The 20,982-nt window shown below is 41.4% G+C and overlaps 1 protein-coding gene across 2 annotated transcripts in view; it reads left to right on the forward strand.

Moving 5' to 3' along the window:
• The window catches only part of SLC30A7 (solute carrier family 30 member 7), a 54,454-nt gene that overhangs the window by 15,662 nt on the left and 17,810 nt on the right, over window positions 1–20,982 (forward strand). For both annotated transcript variants that reach the window (XM_075936615.1, XM_075936616.1), the window contains exons 4-8: window positions 2,485–2,572; window positions 5,170–5,296; window positions 7,783–7,938; window positions 9,214–9,264; window positions 11,768–11,903. In XM_075936615.1, the coding sequence (XP_075792730.1) occupies window positions 2,485–2,572; window positions 5,170–5,296; window positions 7,783–7,938; window positions 9,214–9,264; window positions 11,768–11,903 (558 nt within the window). The remainder of the gene's footprint in view (window positions 1–2,484; window positions 2,573–5,169; window positions 5,297–7,782; window positions 7,939–9,213; window positions 9,265–11,767; window positions 11,904–20,982) is intronic.

A 20,982-nucleotide genomic window follows, 5' to 3' on the forward strand; every position in this document is an offset into this window, starting at 1 on the left:
CAGGATCGTCCAGTTGATTGCGATTGACCAATTGGTGACCACTGCTTTTAAAGAAACTCACCCTTAGGCTTCCACCCAGACACCCAAGTCAAATGTGATGAGGATGACTGAAAATCTTATTTATTATATCAGAAAGTTCTACCAATCCTAGACGATGAGACCCATCATGTCCCAGGTTAATGAATATTTCAGCTTATCCAAATACATCCAGCCAGTTATAAAATTTAGTTTTTTAATTAAAAAGAGAGATTGTTGGTTAAAAGATCAGCACAGACAGATTTGTATACAGTACTGAGATGAGATTTGTAGTAGAGATGTTGAGCTTTGTAGATGCAAAGAGTTCTGACAGAATTAGGCCCGGGGTTATAGTCCAGTGTGCGTATTCAGGGTGAATCCAAGTAGTCTTGAAGGTCTCAGTCTTGTGATTCAAACTTCCCCCAATGAAGCTTAAATAGATATGAGATTAAAAAGGATCAGATCTCAAGTGTCTTCATATAGTCCTAGGCTTCTTGTCACAGGCAAACAATAGGCAATTATGGACTCTTCCCAATAGACCTATTTTGCAAGCATCTCTGGTAGTTTATTTATATGGATTAACATGAGGCAAATGCTTTCTTCTGTTCACAGCTGATTTACTATACAGGCAGTCCCCGGGTTACGTACAAGATAGGGACTGTAGGTTTGTTCTTAAGTTGAATCTGTATGTAAGTGGGAACTGGCGTCCAGATTCAGCCGCTGCTGAAACTGACCACCAGTTCCGACTTACATACAGAATCAACTTAAGAACCCCAGGCGTCCCCAAGTCAGCTGCTGCTGAAACTGATCAGCGGCTGATTCCAGGAAGCCCGGGGCAGAGCTACTCTGCTTTGGACTTCCTGTAGTCAGTGCTGGTCAGTTTCAGCAGCGGCTGACTTGGGGACGCCTGGGGCAGAGCAGCTGGGGTGCTGCCGGGTTGGTCCAGTAGTGCCCAGAGCCCCAGGGTCCGCAACAAAAGCCTGGTCTGCTGGGGAGGAGGGGCACACTAGCTGCGCGCCCCCCCCCCCCCCCCCCCCAGCAGACCAGGGACACCGGGAGCAAAGGCACAGCGGCAGCGGGGTGCCCCGCCTCTGAGGCTTTGCTCTGACAAAGCCTCAGAGGCGCGGGACCTCGCCACCGCTGCGGCTTTGCTCCCGGTGTCCCTGGTCTGCTGGAGACTGTCCCCAGCAGACCAGGGGCACTGGGAGCAGCTTTTCTCGCCCCGGAGGTTGAGGTGGCGGGACCGCTGCCTGCGAGCTCCGGGGCAAGAAAGCCCCGTTCGTAAGTGCGGATCCGACGTAAGTTGGATCCGTGTAAGTTGGGGACTGCCTGTACACTTCAAAGAGAGATGAATACAGGCTAGACAGGAACCATTACATTTTGTTAACCTGTAACATTATGTGTGTGCATGCCAAACCAGTATGTCTCTAAAGATTAAATTTGGGTCATTTATCCAGGATGTTTAACCCTTTCTGGCCATGTGTCACAAGCAGTTATGTGATGCTCTGCTTTCAGACCAACCACTACTCTTCTTGGTATAGACATCTGGAATGCAGGTTGAACTCAGAATGTGCTCAGCTTGGAAGATCAGCTCCTAGTTCCCACTGCCTATATCACTGAATTAGTTGGTCGCCATAAATGGGAGCCATGCACGTGGGAACATAAAGAAGAAACTGTTACTTTATGGTAACTGTTGTTCAAGAGGTTCTGTGCGTGGCTCCCTTGACTCAAGCTCCATCTTCGCTGCTTGGAGACTCATCTTGAGACTCTGGGCAGTGAAGGAACTGAGGGTGAACAGGTAGGGAGAGGGGAGGTATGGGCATGAAAGATGTATGCGTGACTTCTACTGGACACGGTTATTTGAAGTTCAGAATACCCGTGCAAGGGGTGCTGCTGCACCAACCATGGGATCCATGCTTATAGAACATCTCAAACAGTTACCACAAGGTGATAACCATTTCTTTCATCTCAGTGTGATATTTGAAAAACAGTAAACAAATGGTGAAAGAGAAGCAGGTTGTTACAGTGTTTATATCAGTGATCTGAAGTCAAGAGACATTAGTCCTATTCTCTCTGCTGGTGGCTTTCTGAAAGACCTTGTCCAGGGGTCCCTAAATATTGTGCTATTTTCCTTGTCTGTAATACAAGGATTTTCTCATCCCTATGTAATATACTTTGACATCATCTGAAAAGAACTTGTTACAATGTGGATAATAGTTGTTTGATATCAAAGCCAAGAAAAATCAGGTGGTTGACATTCATAACTCCCCCATTTAATTCATATAACAGTTTTTCCATCTAAAAAATTCCTTTGTACATAACTACAAAGGAATGAGGGAATAAACTATACTCCATTGTATGGCACCATTCTGCCTCAGCTGTATTGAAATTTGAAACTCTGAGTACATCTATATGTTAAGCTTATAAAAGGGAGAGGTAACATGGTATTGCTGATTTGATTCTTCTTAGGTATGTTCGAGCAGAGGTATTGGCTGGTTTTGTAAATGGTCTGTTTCTGATCTTCACAGCATTCTTCATTTTCTCTGAAGGTGTCGAGGTATGTTTTAAAGGTCAATTTCCATAAATAAGTATCCCCTGAAAAATGTTCAACTTTGCAGAAGCTATTGGAGAGCATATTTAAGAGGCTAGCATAACTTAAATGTTTTTAATGGATTGTGTGTAATCATGTTCCTAACCAATTAAATTTGAATCAGCTGAACAGACTAAAGAAGATCAGATGGCATTGATGTTGGATGTGTGTGTGTGTGTGTGTGTGTGTGTGTATATATGTATATATATATCTTCATTTTTCAGAGTATCTGTATTGGCTTTCAGAATAACATATTTTGATCACATGAACGATACTAAATTCTGTCAGATTAACTTTTCTTCTGTAGCCAGTATAGTACTCTGTGGAATTTTCCTTGTTAGAAAAAATGAGTCTGGAAAAACAAAAGCCATTTGAGCATTTTGTATGGCCTGAGCATTCTAAGTAAGAAGTTAGAATTAGTAGCTTGTCAAAGGGAAAGAAAGGGATACGATTGTCAAATAGCAACGATAGTGTAGATCAGTATCGTGAAGAAAAATGGCAGCAGGAAATAATAGAAAAAATGGGTTTTTTTACTATTCTGAGGATTTTTGCCTACAAGAGGTTTTAGTAACAATCTGAAAACTTTCAGATGTGTTTTCTTAGATTTCTGGTCTGTTCACAGTAGCTTATTTATTTGGTGATAATAAAAGGGTAAAACTTTCAAAAGCAGGAAATCTTATTTTCACAAGTGACTTAGTTCCTTAGTTGAAAGTTAGTGAGACATAGGTTCATAAGTCACTTTAAAACTTTGGAAACTTTTGTTCCAAGACTACAAAAACTAGCTGGGAAAAATACTATCTCAAAGCCTGATATGAAGTATGGAGGGACCAACACAGGGGTTAAAAGTAGTAACCTGGTAAAATGACAGCTTGCCTTTTCTGTTGTGAATGTAGGACTGGGTTTTTCATTAGAGTGCTCCCCTTGTTTCATGCTCTCATCTTATATTTGCCTTTTGGTAATAGACAGTCTAATTTCAGAGCATTGGTTTTTCCCTACCCATTCACGTGGTAGATGTGCAGGCACTTCTTCCTTTTTTAGCCCTGTTCCACATTTGTTAGATATACTTATAGGATTAACTGGTGTCAAAGGAAACATCACTAACTGCAAAAATAATTCCGAGTCTTTTAGTGATGTCCCTTTTAGTGATGAATTTGTTTCAATCTAATATATAAAGGAAAACGTTTGTATGTTTGTGCGCTAATAATTTGGAAACTTTAAGAGCTATCGCAACCAAACTTTGCATGGGATAACCTTTCCTCCAGGAGAAGGCTTTAAGGTACTTTTGGACCCGATCAGGGTCCTGCCCTGCCCCCTGCGGCCCTGGGCATGAGCTGTGGCGCCCCTCCCTCATGCAGCCTCCTGGGACTCGCCCCCTCCTGCCCGCGAGGTTACATAACTGACCCTCTCCCCCCTCATCTGCTGCCGGCACGCAGTGCCCCCACCCCCATGCGCACAACGGCTCGGGCACCTGCCCTGCCCCCCGTGGCACCTGCAGCCCCGGGCGCAAGTTGGAGTGCCCCTCCCGCGTGTGACCTCCCCTCCACCCGGGGTCGCTCCCCACCTGCCACCCTCCCCCTCCGGAAACCAAAACCAAAGCAGGCCAGCCTTTCTGCTCAGCTCGCTGGGTTTATCCGAGCAGAAGAAATCCGTGTGCCTGCTGCAGCGCAGGGCGGCGGGGCCGGGTTAAACCCTCAATGCGTCACAGTGCTGTGAAGCCAGTCGGCTGCTGTTTGTGCTGTGAGTGGGGCTCTTCTGTATCTAGTTTCAGCCATTGGGGTTAGATGTGAGCTCTGAGCTTTTGCTTGTCAAGGAAGGCAGGTGGATCCCTGAGCCAAGCTTGCAAAGAGAAGTCCCCTTGCTACTGGCCACATGACTGTGTACTGTTCTCCTGGGGGCTGGCTGCTTGGTCCTGGAGGGAAGGAGGGTCCTGTTGCTCTCAGTCACGTGTGGGCCAGGAGCCATCAGCCCGCAGGGTCTGTGGCTCAGCGGGTCCCCTGGCTCAGGGTCCCCACCTTTCCTGAATTTTCTACATTTTGTTTCTCTGGTTTCCCAAGCAACGCCGGGGTAAGTCCAGCTAGTTTTTAATATAAGATTTTTAGGGGTAATTAAAACTCCCAAGAAGAGACCCTGTGCTCCATTTCTTACATCGACACTTTTCTCTCCAGAAAGGTCTTTAGACTGAGAAATAATTGTACCTAGTCCCAGTACAGCTGGGAACTAATATGACTTGATATTACTTTGAGCTGAATAATGCCATAACATAATATGAGGAAGGAGATGACCGTGAAAGGTAGCTCTAATAACACATGAAAAGACCCTAGGAAAATTTAGTGACTTGCTACCTATATTCCTCCTTGTTTGGTACTATGGTTTTTAAAACTTTCCTAATTGTTCTAGAATACCAGAATTCCTAATTAGCTGTCATTAATCTCTTGATTTTTAGATATTGAATCAGAAAATGCCTGCTTCAAATCAGATATGTAATACTGTCTCTGTTCTCTAATATTGCTTCTAATTGTGTGGTAGGATTATAGCTAATACATTAAACTTGCTTCTTTTTGTAGAGAGCATTGGAGCCTCCTGATGTTCATCATGAGAGACTTCTTCCTGTGTCTATCCTAGGATTCATTGTGAATCTTATAGGAATATTTGTTTTTCAACATGGAGGCCATGGACACTCGCATGGCTCTGGTATGGCAGATGTAATTCCCATTATTCTATTCTTTTTTGGCGGTTTGTGTTCAGGGCCTGTTTGGTGCATGTTTTGTGTCTTTCAGTGGCAAGCATGAGTCATGTGCAGTAGGGGTGGTAGCACATAATTACATAGTTGTGTAACCGCATAAAATGTTAGTGGTTACATGACTACTTGGTAGTCCCTGGGGGGTAGGGGGCTTCCATTCCCGGGAAGCCCCCTGCCACCCTGTGGTGCTGCCTCTTTATCAGAGGTAGCAGGGTGGGATGGCAGGTGGGAGCTGGTCTGTGAGGGGGAGCCAATTTAAAAACCAGCTCCCTGTGCAGACCAGCTTCTGCTTACTGCCCCTGTCCATGGAGTGCCCTAGCTCCCCAAGCACAGAGGCTGCTCTGCTGTAGGAGCCCCTGTCCATGGGCAGATCTGAGCTCCCCACAGACAGAGCCTGCTCTGGCATGGAGCAGCCTCTTTCCACAAGGAGCTCACCCCCTCCTCTCCTACGGACCGGGACTGCTGTTGCAGAGCAGCCTCTGTAGTGAGCCCAGGCCCACCGTGGACAGAGGTTGCTCCGTGACAGTCTCTTCTGCCCACCCTTACCCATGCTGCTGCCTCTGATAAAGGCACTGTGTGTGTGTGGGGGGGGGGGGGGGGGAGGGGAAGGCAGGTGCAGCTCTGCAGAGCTGGTGCTGGAGGGGAGCCAGCTTAAAAGTTGGCTCCCCCTGAGTTCTGACTCCTGCCTCCCTCTGTGGAACTGGCAGGTGCAGAGTGGCTCCTGCCTACCCCTTCACCTTCCCATACTGCTGCCTTTCTATCAGAGGCAGCAGTGCAGGGGGTGGGACAGGTGGATCTGGTGCTCATGAGGAACTGGCTTAAAAGCTGGCTCTCCGTTGGCACTGGCTCCGTCTCTTCTCCCCCTTTACCCCCCTTTCTGCCTCTCATACAGAGGCAGCAGGTGGGGGAATGTGTGTAGTGGACTGGATTAATGGATAAACCTAGGCTTATTGGTTTATCTTGTAGTTGTCTACATGTTGACATCCCTAATGTACAGCTTTGGTTTTTTTCTGCATAATTAAGGAAGTTCCCATTTTTCCTCTTATTGAACTCCTAGTAAATGGAAACCGCGAAAATATGAATCTGCTGTCTGGAACTTTGAGTTTATTGGAAGAGATTGCAAGAATTTGTATTTATACAAGAGATTTTTCTCTTTAAATAGACTGAAATGTCCTTAGAGCATTGTACAGGGGAATAGCTGATGAAAAATTTTAAATCTAAGAAGAAAATCTTTCAGTTGTCCTTGCAATTGTTTAGCATTGTTTTTCAAATTACATGCAATATTTATATGCAATATTTCTATGTTTGGTATTGCTTTAACTTTTTGTTGATAGTCTGTGAATGACAACGATCCTGACAGATGAAAGTAACAAGTATTTTATGCAGTCTTTTTAATGTGATTTTAAAAAAACTTAGTATAAACGCAGCAGAATAGTATGGCCGCTTTCATCAAACTTAGCTGGAAGTGCACAAAAACGCATACAGAATACTGTATTTCATTGGTAGTATAAAATGGCTTGCCTTAAGAAAATAACACATAATAGGGATATAAGAATGTAGCTGTTTGAACTGGTAACTGATAAGCATGAATTTATCTGGTACCCAAATGGTTACATGTGGCTCCCGGTCTTGCTCCAAGGAAGTGCCTGCCACTCTGAGCTGCTGCCTCTGATACAGTTTAAGCAGTTACATGGTTAGTAAATTACGCGCATTTTAACATCCCTACCTTATAAAGTATTTTGACTTTCTTGTTCAAGTTAAGTAAATATTTTGTGCAGCAACATAACTTGGATTAATTTAGGTTTTGAATTATATGTATTATAGGGTGTTAGAATCCCATTTAACCAGCTAAATGCCATATTTAACTGATTAACCCCTTAATGGGGGTAAGTGGAGGGGGCCGCTCTAGTACTGTGCCTTGGGCGGGTGCTGCTCCAACCTGGATGCTTCTGACCGTGGGTGGACTGCTGGCTGCCAGCCCGCATGGGCTACGAGTCACAATTTTTTGTGGGGCTGAAAGCAGCAGCTCCTGTTCTCTCCCCCTGGATGCTGCTTCCGGCCTCCTGTGTGACTGCCATTTGGCTGGGAGCCAGCAAACTCCCCTGCAGTTGCTTCCAGCTCTGTGTGAGGCTGTTAATTCCCAGCCTATTCAGGCTAGGAGCCAGCAGTCCTTCACACTCAGCAGGCTGCTCCTGGGTAATGGTTAACCATTACCTGGCAGGCATCACCCTTTAAAGGTAATGTATTAAAGGTAATGCTTAAGTCACCTATTCACATCCATAATGTATTAGTTTTTGCTCTACCTAACCTCTGTAGAAAAGGAAAGTTTATTTTTCCTTGAGGAGTAGTTAGATATTAAGAACTTCAGAAGTGAATGTGAACATATTTTCTTTAATGTTCAAATATATAATATTTTGACATTTGTATTTATTTATAGGGCATGAACACAGTCATTCTCTATTTAATGGTGTTCTCAGCCATGAACACAGTCATGGAGGCCACGGTCACAGCCATGAATCAAAACATGGCCATGGGCACACTCATGGTCACAGTCATGGGAAGGGACACTCACACGATCAGGATTATTGTCACGGTAAGTGTTGATCTGAAAACAAAAGCCATACGCGAGGGTTGGAATGCACCATTACATTTTACTGGCACGGGTCTGTCTGGATAGATGAGAAGGTGCTGGCAGCTTGTTTTAGCCAGCGCATATGGAATAAATGTTTCTAAAAGGAGAATGCTAGTGGCATATTCTTCTCAATTTAATGCATCTTGTAGCATACATGAATTAATGCTGCTTCTTTTTGAGGCATATAAGGAATGTTTTATTGTGAGCTTTGTAGTAAATTCAGCTTTGCAGTAAGAACTGATCTAATACTTACGATTTGAGTTGCAGTAAACATGCAACTTTCACTGTAAACATTTTGGTGTAGAAGAAAACTTGAAGGTACCAGCTTTTCAAAAAGCCCTTTCCAAAACTAGCCTGACTTATGCCATGTAGTTGATATTACTTGAATAAATTACATTTGTTGTATGCATTATGCATAGCAAAATAAATATATCTTTTTGGACGTAACAGTTATTCCCACCCAAGTATTCAAGTGTCTAGGACAGGGTTCAAAATGTAGTTTCTGTTCTGCCCCACCAGGACTGCAGCCTCCTCTGCCATCCCTCACACTTTGTGTCTTGAAGATCTGGCATTTTATTATACATTTTATGCATTTGAAAATTCAAATGGTATATTCCGGGGGCAGCAGTGGCTCCTTCTCGTGGCTCAGCATCTGTACCAGTGTTCCCTCCTATCTCTTTTTTCTATCCATCTGTGGATTTTTTTCCCCATCCATGTGCATAATATTTTTTTATGTGCACCAAGGCATGTATGAATGTGCACCACCAGTAGAAACAAAAAAACCTAGCTGTGGGCATTCTGCTAATCAGCTGAGTGGCTTTGAAACTCTCTTGAGTGGCCCCACAAATGCATAGCTTACAGGGAACACTGGTCTACACTATTATCCAAACATCACTGTTATCCAAATTTATTCCTTGCCTCCCAGCATAAATAATGTGCTCTCAGGCGCAAGTGTCTTGTGCTAGGGGAAAAAAGAAAGGGTTTAAATAAACAGGGTGTTTGTGGGTACCTGTGTGTCTGCATACACACTCCCACCCAAAATCTTCATTTCAACTTGCTCTTTACCTTAGCATCTGCTATATCAGAATGAAACTTTGTAGCCAAATTTATGACTGCTTGTCAAAAATAATCATATGGGCCACTTAATTTGGTTTTACTTTCTGATGCTCAAGAGAATTGATAAGGTTAGAAGAATGCATTATATGTGGCTTAACTTGCCAATAATTATCTCTACAGATGATCACTCTCTTGAAGGGGCTGCAGGATCCAGCAGACAGATTTTAGAAGGTATGACAAAAATAATCAGTTTAAAGAATAGATTCATTTAGATGCTGGCTTTAAATTCAGTGGTATTCTTTAAGATATTAATAACAGGCAGAAAATAATGTTAAGTGTTGGATTTATTTTCTTGGAAAATTCAATGTGAAAAGTTTATACAAGTGACCTAACTTTTGCATTTCAGATGCCTATGGCAATACATGCTCTGGAAAGTAATGAAATGTCATACTGGAACACACTTGAAAAGCTTTGACCAATAATTCATATTTTAAAGAATTGAGGGTTGCAGAACTTACTTTCACTTTTCAGGAAAGTGAGAATATAGTGAGTGAATAACCATCTTGTCTAGGTAAAGCTAAACTCTAAATAGCTCATTCTGGATACGTGGATCAACTCTTTTTCTATAGTGTAATATTGGGAATAGGGATTGCAGGTGGTAGAGAACATCTCTCGACCCCAGTCGATATCTTGCAGTATTAGTGTTGGATATGTGTAGTGTTCTTCCATCTCCAAATAAACAGAAGAGGGGTGGGGGGATTAGGAGCCACTGGATAGGATAGATGGCGGCTGACGATACTGCTGCCTTTCTATTTTAACTTTTTCCGGCTTTTTGTGATTTATGCCGTAGCAGTTGTGGGGATATCTGAGCTGTCCATGCTGTGGCTTTATCTGCTGCTACAGAGGAAACAGTTATCTCTTTACCTCTTCTCTCAGAATGAAGGCCTTGGGTGATTCCTAGTAATTGAAGGGATTTGGGGAAGACTGCTAAGGTTACCTACTGAGAGTTGCTACACTTTGTTCTGGGAGAGTAGAAGGAAACTGAGTGGTTGTACAGCTTCAGTGTCTGTGAACCTCTCTCTGCAGCCCCATTTATCTAATTTTCTACTTACATTCCATCACCCTAAGAAAATGATATTTTTATTCTCCTCCAAGGTCTACCAGAACTCTGTGGAGGGTATGCATGAAGGCTGTCTGATATCTGCAATTGTGCTTGGTTTTGTCTGGCTTTTAATGAAACAGAACAATGCATGAGTTCCAAAGGGAATTTTTGGTTGCATATGGGGAGGTTAAACAAGAAAAATAAGAAATTACTTTGGTTATTTAATCACTATTTGTCTGACCCAACCACACTCCAGCCAGTATGTGACATGTAACTATATTTTCTTGCTTTATTTATACTTGATATAAAGCAATGTATACCATACTTGTGGTGTCTCTTATCGGATGCTTTTGTGGCCTCGGGATTATTCTGTAGGTGTCAGACCTATCACTTGGAAGACATAACCTTACCTGATGTTTTCTACCATACCTATTATTTAATGTTCATGAGAGGAGAGAGAAAAAATATAAAAATGTTTGTGAATAACTGAATTTCAGAAGCAAATGTATAACAGGAAAAAAAAAGAATTAAGGCAATTTTCTTGCCTGTTGGTCTTAGCAGAGGATATTAATTAGAATGAAATGTGAGTTTAACTCATCTAATTCAAACTTGTCTTACTCTGTTTTGTCTTAATAAATGAAACTTAGTGATACTGGACGATTATTTAGAATATATTTTACATATTTCAAAGCCATCTTTCCTGCCTGTGGTGCAAACAATGAATGTTGAAATGAACACTAAAACCTTCCTTATTTTGGCAGAAAAAGTATTTGAAATTCCCAGTAAAAATATTGAAGTTGCTGTACTTTTTTGTGTTTATAGTTTAGAGTCTACTTATGCAAACAATTTAAAAAACTAGCTTTAGTTAATTTTAATTCTGCTGAAAAGAATTTTCTTAAATACAAATCTTTGTCTAATCTGGTCAAATATTTTGAGGTTTGTGAGTGAAATACTTCAAGCTGTGAACAATCACTTATTTTAAAAGCAACTGATGAACTGTGACTGTACCAACACTTGCCAGCAGAGAGCTCCACAGACTAATCTTTAGCTGGCTGCAAAAGGTTGGCTTTTAACTGTTTTATCCTAAAGTGGTATCTTCCCATATAAAACCATATATTTATTAATCTTAAACGATATGTTTAGTAATCTGTCAAATTTGTCAGATAATTTGTATGGACAGTGTTTATGTAACTTGCAAGACATTCTTGTTTTGCAAAAGCTTTGCGAAGCTACTGCTGGCAGAATATTTTTTTCGATCTCCTTTAGTAGAAATATTGCCTGTTGACCACAAGGGGTAAAGATTTGATTAATCTTTCTAGCTTTTAGATGAAGGACTGTTACCTAGTTAAATCTGTTCTGGCATTTAGCCATCAGTTCAGCTGATAGTATGGAATATTCTTGATTATTACCATGGCCACAAAACAAAAAGGGTTTCCCTGAATGCTATGATTAGCTATTCTTTAAGGTATAGAACCTAATCCTGTGTTCATTTACATTGTCTTGTACATCAGCACCAAGTTTGCTAGCACAGATTTTTTTTGTCTGCTTTAAAGATTTAATGTTAATATTTCTATCCATTTTTGGGGGGGCGGATCTTGAGTTTGTGTTAATTTTTTTAATGTTATTTTGTAGGTGTATTTTTACACATTGTTGCAGACACTCTTGGAAGTGTTGGTGTAATCATATCCGCTATACTGATGCAGAACTATGGTCTAATGATAGCAGATCCTATCTGTTCAATGCTCATAGCTCTACTTATAGGCGTAAGGTAAGCATTGATACAATGGTAAAATATTCAATGACCTGTTAAGTTGTTTTAATTGCAAAGCTAAAGTAAGGGTAGGTCTGTTTTTAAAAAAAAAACAAAAAACAAAATTACAATGTTGATTCATGACAGTCTTAACTTTTTAGCGCTAAAAAATGTTTCCTCTTTTTCCCTGTCTTTTCCATTCTGTGTACCTGTTCTGGCTTAAATCATCTTGCTCTTTTTCAGCACTTATCTCCATTGCTGCTACACAAAATCTGCGTATTTTGTTTGATTGGTTTAGCTCTATGTATGTATTGCTCTGATCCATGTTGTACAACAGCTCTCTCCCTTCGTGCAGTACTTGCAGTACATCAGTTTAAAATAGCAATACCAAGTAGGGTCCAACTTGCTGGCATAAGATGTGGCCTGGTCCATGCTGAAGGAAGCTTCCGTGCTCATCAGACAGTATTGATTGTATTTATATTCTGAAGCTTTCTGGTTAATCTTTTTAAATAATACACTGGCATCATTTAAAAAGTAGTTTCCTTGTTCAGGCATACATTAGTAGAAGATGGTTAGTGCCATATATTTCTCCACTATTGCTGCTTGCTGAAATTAGTGTAAGTAGGAGTTCATTGAAACCAGGGCATTCTTCTCGGGTACTAGTATCATAAGGTAATACATGGCCATATTTGGAGGCAGTCTGATGTGACTTTCCTTTCATAACTTCTAGAACTACAGGGAGTATGTTTTAAGCACTAACTTGTCAGGGATGCCTGAATCAATTTAATAGTACATTTGAATAAGCTATTATATTTTGACTGCATGTGTTAATATCCACACCATACATAGATTTTATAACAATATATGATTTTGTCCTTTTATCAATGCCAGTTAAATTATTTCGTATGTTTTAATTAAGCAGTTGTATAGATGAAACTGCAAATTATAACTGAAAAGTCAAGGTGACAATAGGGAAAAGATAGAACTAAAGTGGTAGCTTAGTGGAATACTGTGACTTTTGTAGTCTAGTATTCTGTTTTTTAGGATCCAGTCCTATGGCAACTTATTGCATAGGCTTAAATTTTATATAAGATGCTAAACAAAGCAAAAAACACCATCTAAGTGAATGAGGGGACAATAAATTACATTGTTTGGATGTTTGAAGATGTTGACTAGCTCTTTAGTAGAGTTTATATCAGTTGGTGTTGTGGGCGTAAGAATAACACGTCCTCTTTTGCTAAGAGAACTTCCAGCATGTAATGAAAGGGCTACTAGAGACCTGTTCAATGGGACATAATGCTTAGACAGGAAAAATAAAACCATTGGCAAGGTTTGTGTTGGTCATCATCAGAAAGTGCTTTAAATATTATTTTCCTTGCCCAGGTTACTGTGTAAACTCTCCCAGGACCATTTTGGGATGATTGCACTGCCCAGGTTGGCAACTGATCAGCCACATCCTTGATTTAAAGCAGCTAATTTTTCAGTCTTAGTCAGCCTAGGTTCATGTGGCAGGGATAGAGATTACATGGCTTTCCATATCATAAATCTAACACACCCCTTTTGCCCCTCAATATAGTACCATTGAGACTACAAAACTTGTTGCTAGATCATATAACACTTTTTATAACTGTTTTGATAGTGTTGTTGATGACAGCACAACTTAAGGAGACTAAGGAGGGATATGATAGAGGTCTATAAAATTATGACTGGTGTAGAAAAAGTGAATAAGGAAAAGTTATTTACTTATTCCCACAATATAAAAACTAGGGGTCACCAAATGAAATTAATAGGCAGCAGGTTTAAAACAAACAAAAGAAAGGTTTTTTCCACTCAACGCACATTCAACCTGTGGAACTTCTTGCCAGAGGATGCGGTGAAGGCTAGAACTTCAACAGGATTCAAAAAAGAGCTAGATAGATTCATGGAGGATAGGTCCATCAATAGCTATTAGTCAGGAAGGGTAGAATTGGTTTCCCTAGCCTCTGTATCTCAGGAGGTTGGTGATAGGGGAGAGAGGATTACCTGTTGTGATCCCTCCCTCTGGAGCATCTGGTGTTGGCTACTGTTGGCATGGAATAGGGAGGTCACCTGGGGATGGCATTGTGGTCAGTTCAAGTCCTGCTTCTCCCAGGACGGGATGGGACAGCCATCAGCCAGGTGGCCCTGATGGAAGGCAGGATAAGGGACACCTTGAAGGTAAGGTGGGCAGGGTGGGTTCTGGCGAGGCCTAAGGGATACAGCATTCACCTGGGGAGGTCAGGTCATAGATGGACATTTGGTCTGACCCCGTATGGCCATTTTTACGTTGGATGCTACATTGGAAAAACAAGAAAATTGGGAAACAAAAGTGCTTGCTTTTTAAAAAAGTGGTTCCCGTTTTATTGTGAAGCACAGTTGAAATCAAATTGCACTGTCATGTTGCTTTGGCTTGATGCCAGTGTAATGCCATGAATATCTGAGCAATATAATGGAGTTTTATTGTGTAATCTGACAACTTCCATGTTGTGCCAATATATTGTGCTGCACATTTTCATGTGGTTTTAAAGTAGTGCGTAAAAATGCTTATTCTAGCTGGAAACCCTAACAAGTTTTCTAATAACAAATAGAGTTCAAAGGAAAGCATTTGCATAGGAGTATGCAGTTTGCAGAGGCTGGATGTGTCAGAAAAAGGTGTGAATTGCAAAGTGTAGAGTGTGCCTGTTTTGTGCACTTTCACTGTTAAAGCCCTGGTTTTGATTTCCTGTCTCTTAAGCAGGAATTCGGGTTAACTGTTTGAGGTGACAAGCTGAAAAAAGTGATAGTGCGGTGCTTTTTAAGTGTATTAGAGTATTTACTAAGGGGTTTTGAGTAGATAAATTGCCTTTTTATAGTGTGCTGCTATAAAACAAAATCAAATATGAAAAATGAAAGTTCAAAGCTTGTAAAGAACTTAGTGTAAAGTAATTTTTTTTTTTAATTCTTCATAGCATTTAATTTTAGTGTTTTATAGTTAAGAGGTGAGAGTTAATTGCATATAAAACAGTTTCTCTTCAACTATACAGTGATTGGTTTAGACATTGCATCTATTGCTGGAATATGTGGTGGTCATATTTTGCTGATATGAGGTATGTAAATTGTATCTTACCCGTGAGTGCAGTTACGTTTGCCCAATAACAGAAGGAAGTCAAGATGTACTGTACAATAGCCATTCATTCTGAAAATGAGGACAGTTTGTTGTTTGTTCCTAAGAAGAGAATGGCGGATATGCTAATCTGTTCAGACAATACGGTAGTGGGTTAATTGAAACAAATTGTAAGCAGAAAAACAGTCTGCTCAAAGGACATTGTCCTTTTCAAACAAGATGTTAATCTCCCTACCACTTGTTGATGCATTTCCTCTGTGAGAGAGCAACTGATTTGGATTAAATGTCTGCTTCAATTTAGAATTTTCACTTAATGTTAGGGAATCCTGGTACCAGCGCAAATAGCTCTCTGATGTAGCTTTAAGAGCAATCTCCCGTTCCCTTTCTATTAATGATCTGTATATCTCTGTTCAGCTCACAGCTTTCCAGAATGCACAGTGAACGATGCAAGGAATTGAGCTTGTCTTCGTTGCAGAGTTAATTATTGTTGCTCCTAATTTGAGTCTTTCATACAAACTTTTAACTCAAGTGTGGTAGTTCCCTCAACTGCAGTTGGTTGGTTACTGTTTGAGACTGTTCTCTGTTCTGTACACTCAGTTCTGTGTAGTTGCTCTCGCTTGAGAGAGGCTAACTCAAAAAGGTTAATTTTATTGTACAAGTAAACAGTTACCTACCATAAAGACACAGCCTAAGATTCTTCATCCCCAAAAGGTGTTTTTTTTTACAGCAAGATCACAACTAACTTGATTAGTTAATAATCTCACTTAAGAATCTCAGTGAAGTTGAAATACTGATCATTTTTACCCCCATGTAAGTGGGGGCAATAGTGTCGAGGGTTATGTAGTGGCAAAAACTACAATGTCTTCATTCCACTTGAATTTTCCTGAGAGATAATTAGCGTTAGTTTTCTGTTTTGCATTTTTGGGGAGAGAAGACCTAGCTCAACTTTGTGTTGCTCCGAAACATGGAGAAGTAGAGCCTAATGGGAAGAAGCTGGAAGAAGGGAGACCAGTTTCACTCTTGGTGTTCAGCTGTTGACTGTAGGGATAAAACTGACTACCCTGGAAACTTATTTGTACTTCTGTTGTTTGTCAGCAAAAGTTGCCCACGCTCCATTGATGATTTTTTGTTGCCTTGCCAGAGAGGGTGCGCTCTGAGTCAGGAAGTTGTCTATATTCTGCTTGTTTTCTCAATCCTCTAGTTAGCAGAAGGTCAGTTTTGCATGAAGATGCTGTAAGTAAGCTGGCTTGACATCAGAAATCTCTTCTCGTGCTTAGAAACTCCTGTTCATAGTGGGACCTCTGACGCATCTCTCACCTTGGCCCTGTTTGTGGATTTGGGAACGTTCTAGAGCTCATTAGAACACTCAAGTATAGTTTCTCCCTCAGCTGTTTCTGTGCATGTATTACCTGACTGCGTGGATTTGAGTGTACATTTTTTAAAATTGTTTAAACGTGGGTTTGGTCCTTTCCTGTGCAGAGCTACTGTAAATTAGCGTATGTAGCCTGCGGGTTATACACGTTTTTAACAGACCCTGCCCCCGTGGGGTATACATGTCTGCGGGGTGTACAAGTTTATTTTTAGTCAGAAACAGCTCTGCCCTATTACAATTGGGTCAGCTCCGTTCCGCTGCAGGGAGGGTCTGACAAGCTTCCAGCACACCTGTGCTGTGCTCTCTGTTCCCCTGCCCGGAGGAAGGTGGGTTGCACCTGGCTGCAGCTGCATGGGGGTCTGGGCACGAGTGTGGCTCCCCTCCTGCAGGCCGGCCAGCTTACCTGCACTGTGCTGCATGCTCTATTCCCCCCGCTGGCAGCAGGAAGGGTACCTAACAAAAAACGGGTGGAATGCAGGACAATGGCAGTTTATCCTGATATCGTGAATTAGCCTGTAGGACCCATGGGTTATACACGTCCACAGGTAATCTGAAGGGTTTTTTTACATAGCAAAGAAAAACCGCGAGTTGTACACGAGTGAGAGTTATATATGAGTGCGGGTTTTATATGCTAAAACTCGGTAACTTAATGAGGCTTGTGGAAATCATATTAAACTTAAACATGGAAAAACACAACTCCTTTTGTAAGGTGAACAGATCTGTATCCAACTTATTCTTGGGCCACTTAGATCTTTTGCCTATCTCATGAGATCTGCCAAGTTATTTAACAGTGTTGTCAAAACTGCTATGTTCCTCTCTCGCATGTAGTTAATTATATATCAAATCAAGGTATGTCTGGGAGTTTAGAACACACTTATTTTGCTGCCAATATAGTATTTCCTTTCAAAAGAGAATGAAATGTTTGTGAAACTCAGTGGTCTGCTTTCCAACAAGGCTGGCAGATCATGCTGCTCATGAAGCAAAGGTGAATTCTGCTGATCTTTTTAGTTAACAGAAAATAAAGATTGAACTTTTTCCTGTTCTCCCACTCCTGATAATGTCTCTTCTCAAGATTAAACAGAAAATCTTGTTTTTAAATGTCTAGCCAAGTACCTTTTCTTAAATGTTCCTGAGGCTTCAACTGTTGTTTTCTAAGTTTCTTCTGGTCTTTCTCTATGGGTCCACTTAAATGTAATGGGTTCCAGAAACCAAAAATTATTGCGAAGGCTCTTAACTATTTCAGTATGGAAATATAAAAATTATGTATTTTGTAGCTTCAGGCAACATAAGGCAAAAATGTTGAAGCAATTTTAATACTAAACAATGTGGTCAAGTATCTGTATAGAATTAATCCTCAAAAGACAAATATGACAGGATAAAACATAGAAACCACTTTTCAAGCTACAGCAATTACAGCAAGATACCATAGACTAAATATGATACTGGATCTGGGAAAGCACATGGACTGCATATTAAGCAGTCAACGAAATGAGGCACTTAACTACAGTGACTGAATGGGTACAAACATTTAATTTACCAGAGATGTTCTTTCCAGTGGATTATACTTTCACTTTTTCCTCCCCTTCTGCCCCCTCTCTTTTAGGTTAAAAACTGAAACTGCCTGGTCATAAAATGGTACAAATGAACTGCAGAGGAAGATGTGATATTATGTTATAAATGTAGACTTATGAAACTCCATTTAAATGGAAGGTTACATATATGAGACAGGGTAGGTGAGATCTTTTACTGGACCAGCTTCTGATGGGGAAAGAGATGAGGTTTTGAGCTTCACAGACCTCTTCTTCAGGTCTTGAAAAAGGTAACCTATTTACATATATAAGTGAACAGTTACTACAATAGTAAATAATCACATTTAATTATATGATTAAAATCAAGCAAAATATCAAACTTCTTATTTTTTTAATCCAAGATTATTTTTAATATTGAATTTTGAGATGGCTCTAAATAGAGCTTGCAAAGACCTACCTTCACTAATCTTCAGAAAGAGAATTCTGAAGTAAGTGTCCTAAACCAGCATTTTTGCAGTACTATTTACTATTGGCCACAGTTGTTAAATTGCATCTGTTGCCTTGGTAAGTATAGGATCTCTCACTTGGATTTTATTATTTCTACTGCAGAAGCACATTACCTCTGCTAACTTGAGTTAAACACTCATTTTTTCCAAGTGAAAACAAGACAAAAAGAGCTTGAACTTGAGCTTCCCTCCATTGTGTAAAAAAAGAACAGAGCCGGGGGTTGCATTGATTAAGCTAATTGAGTTTAGCCCAATTAAAAGTATGGGGAAATCTTTATCAGCTCAGTGTAAACTCCAGCTTGACCTTCTCTACACTTAAGGGTCACAGCTGTGACTGAGTTTCTGGCCTTAGTTAGCTTTTTGCTACAAAGCCAAAATATGCCTCACCAAAGGACTCCAAGATGAACAGCACTGTAAAATAAGTGGAATAAGCTCAAGGGATTCTATCATGTATCTGTTTTCATTATTAACTGATAAGCCCAGACTTACCAGTTACTCTTAATGGTTACACATGGATACACCCCTCCCACTGTAGGGATGTGAAAGGTTAACCAGTAAGCATCACCCTTAGCAGATGGTGCTTAATGTTCTGGTTAATCTGTGGGGGTCTGGAACAGCTTCCCATCTGCTGTGGGCAAGGGGCTCAGCTCAATGGGATCCACCACCTGGTGTATTGCAGACAGGAACTGCTCCTGGTGTATGACACAGCCCCTATCTGCAGTGGACCTGGGCAGAGGAAGGGGGGCAGAGGCACAGGGAGGGGCTGCTCTGGCCAGGCTAAAGTATCTTCTGCCTGTGGCAGGAAGCCACATTTGGGCTGGAGCACCCCTCCCTTATTGGTTAACCAATTAAACATCACATTTAACTGGTTAAGTAACAAAACGTGACTTTTACATCCCTCTGGCGGGGGGAGGTGGGAGCCGGACCCCATGCAGAGCTGGCTTTTAAGCTGGCTCCCTGTATGTGCCAACTCCCAAGCTACCTGCCCCCCCACAGAGGCAACAGTGGTGGGAACAGAGGGAGAAGCAGGTGGGAGTTGGCTTAAAAGTCGGCTCCCTATACGTATTGGCTCCCATGGAGCTGCCTGTCCAGCAGTGTGGGGAGGTTGGGCAGGCGAAGGCTGATACACATGGGAAGCTGGCTCCCTGTGCATAATGGCTCCCATGCAGCTGCCTCCCTACCTCACCCCTCAACTTCCCACAGAGGCAGCAGCACAGGGAGGCAGGCAAAAGTGGTGCTTATGGGAGATGACTTAAAAGCTGACTCCCCACGAGCTTCCCCCCCATCCTGTGTTGTTGCCTCTGTATCAAAGGCTGCAGCCCGGTAGGGGCAGGGAGGGGGGAGAGGTTGGGTAGGAGGAAGCCAGCAGGAGCCGGTACACATGGGAAGCCAGCTCTCTGCACATAATAGCTTTCATGGAGCTATTTGTCCCCCGCATGGCTACCTCTCTATCAGAGGGAGCAGCTGGAGTGCAGGGCAGGGTCCCCACAAGCACCAGCTCCCACCTGTAACTTTTAAAACTTCAGTGGCTTCATGTTTTCACAAATGCATGATTTTTAACATCTCTAATAAGCACAAGAAATTTTTTAAATTAAATTAATGGAGATTGCCTATCTCCTAGAATTGGAAGGGATCTTGAAAGATCATCGAGTTCAGTCCTCTGCCTTCACAGCAGGACCAAGTACCATCCCTGACAAATATTTGCCCCAAATCCCTAAATGGCCTCTGCAAGGATTGAACTCACAACGCTGGGTTTAGCAGGCCAATGCTCAAACCACTGAGCTATCCCTTCCCCAAGAAGGAAAAATCTGTTCCCAAACTTAATTAGCTTAACTGTGATGTCTGGCTAAATAAAACATTGTCTTCAAAAGTAAAAATATTACAGAAATATTTGTGCAGTTGTAAGTTTGATACTACAAATAAAAAGGGCTAGCTTCTGGAAGAAATTTTGAAATCTGAATTTAGATATTTAGGCCCAGGATTTATGAGAAGGGCTGGAGTTGGTCCCTGAAACTCAGCAGGGATTGTTTTGCCACCAGCAGATTTTCACAATTTTTTGTTACTTTAAGGATGCCAGCAATTTAAATACTAACTTCCTATTTATGGTATAAATACAATGTTCGGCCTGTATATATTTTTCCCATTCTTGCTGTTCAAGGCTGTCTACTCTAGAAAACTTGCTTCTTTTCCAGGAATGATGCAGCTGCACTAGCACTGACAATGTTATACAGTAATTCAGATTGAGCTCAGATGTTTTTCTGAATGTGACACGAAAGTCTGCAAATTATTAAATCAGTATTTGATAGTGAAGCAGGAAGCTAGCTCATTGTTTAATCTGGAGAATCTTTGGTATGTTTGGATCATTGGCCAAACCTTGTTAGCCACAAACTGTGTTTAGGCTGGCAAATATCTCGTATATTTTCCTTTTAACACCTTTCACTTCCTCTGTATTTGAGTGTGATGTGCTTTGATGCTCACTTCTGCACTTGCTATGCATATTTGGGCATCCACAGAACTGTTCTCTGCAGGCAGCAGATTGACACCCTATCTCCTACTACTTTATAATTTC

This window comes from Pelodiscus sinensis, chromosome 9, assembly GCF_049634645.1.
Source record: "Pelodiscus sinensis isolate JC-2024 chromosome 9, ASM4963464v1, whole genome shotgun sequence".
Classification (NCBI taxonomy): Eukaryota; Metazoa; Chordata; order Testudines; family Trionychidae; genus Pelodiscus; species Pelodiscus sinensis.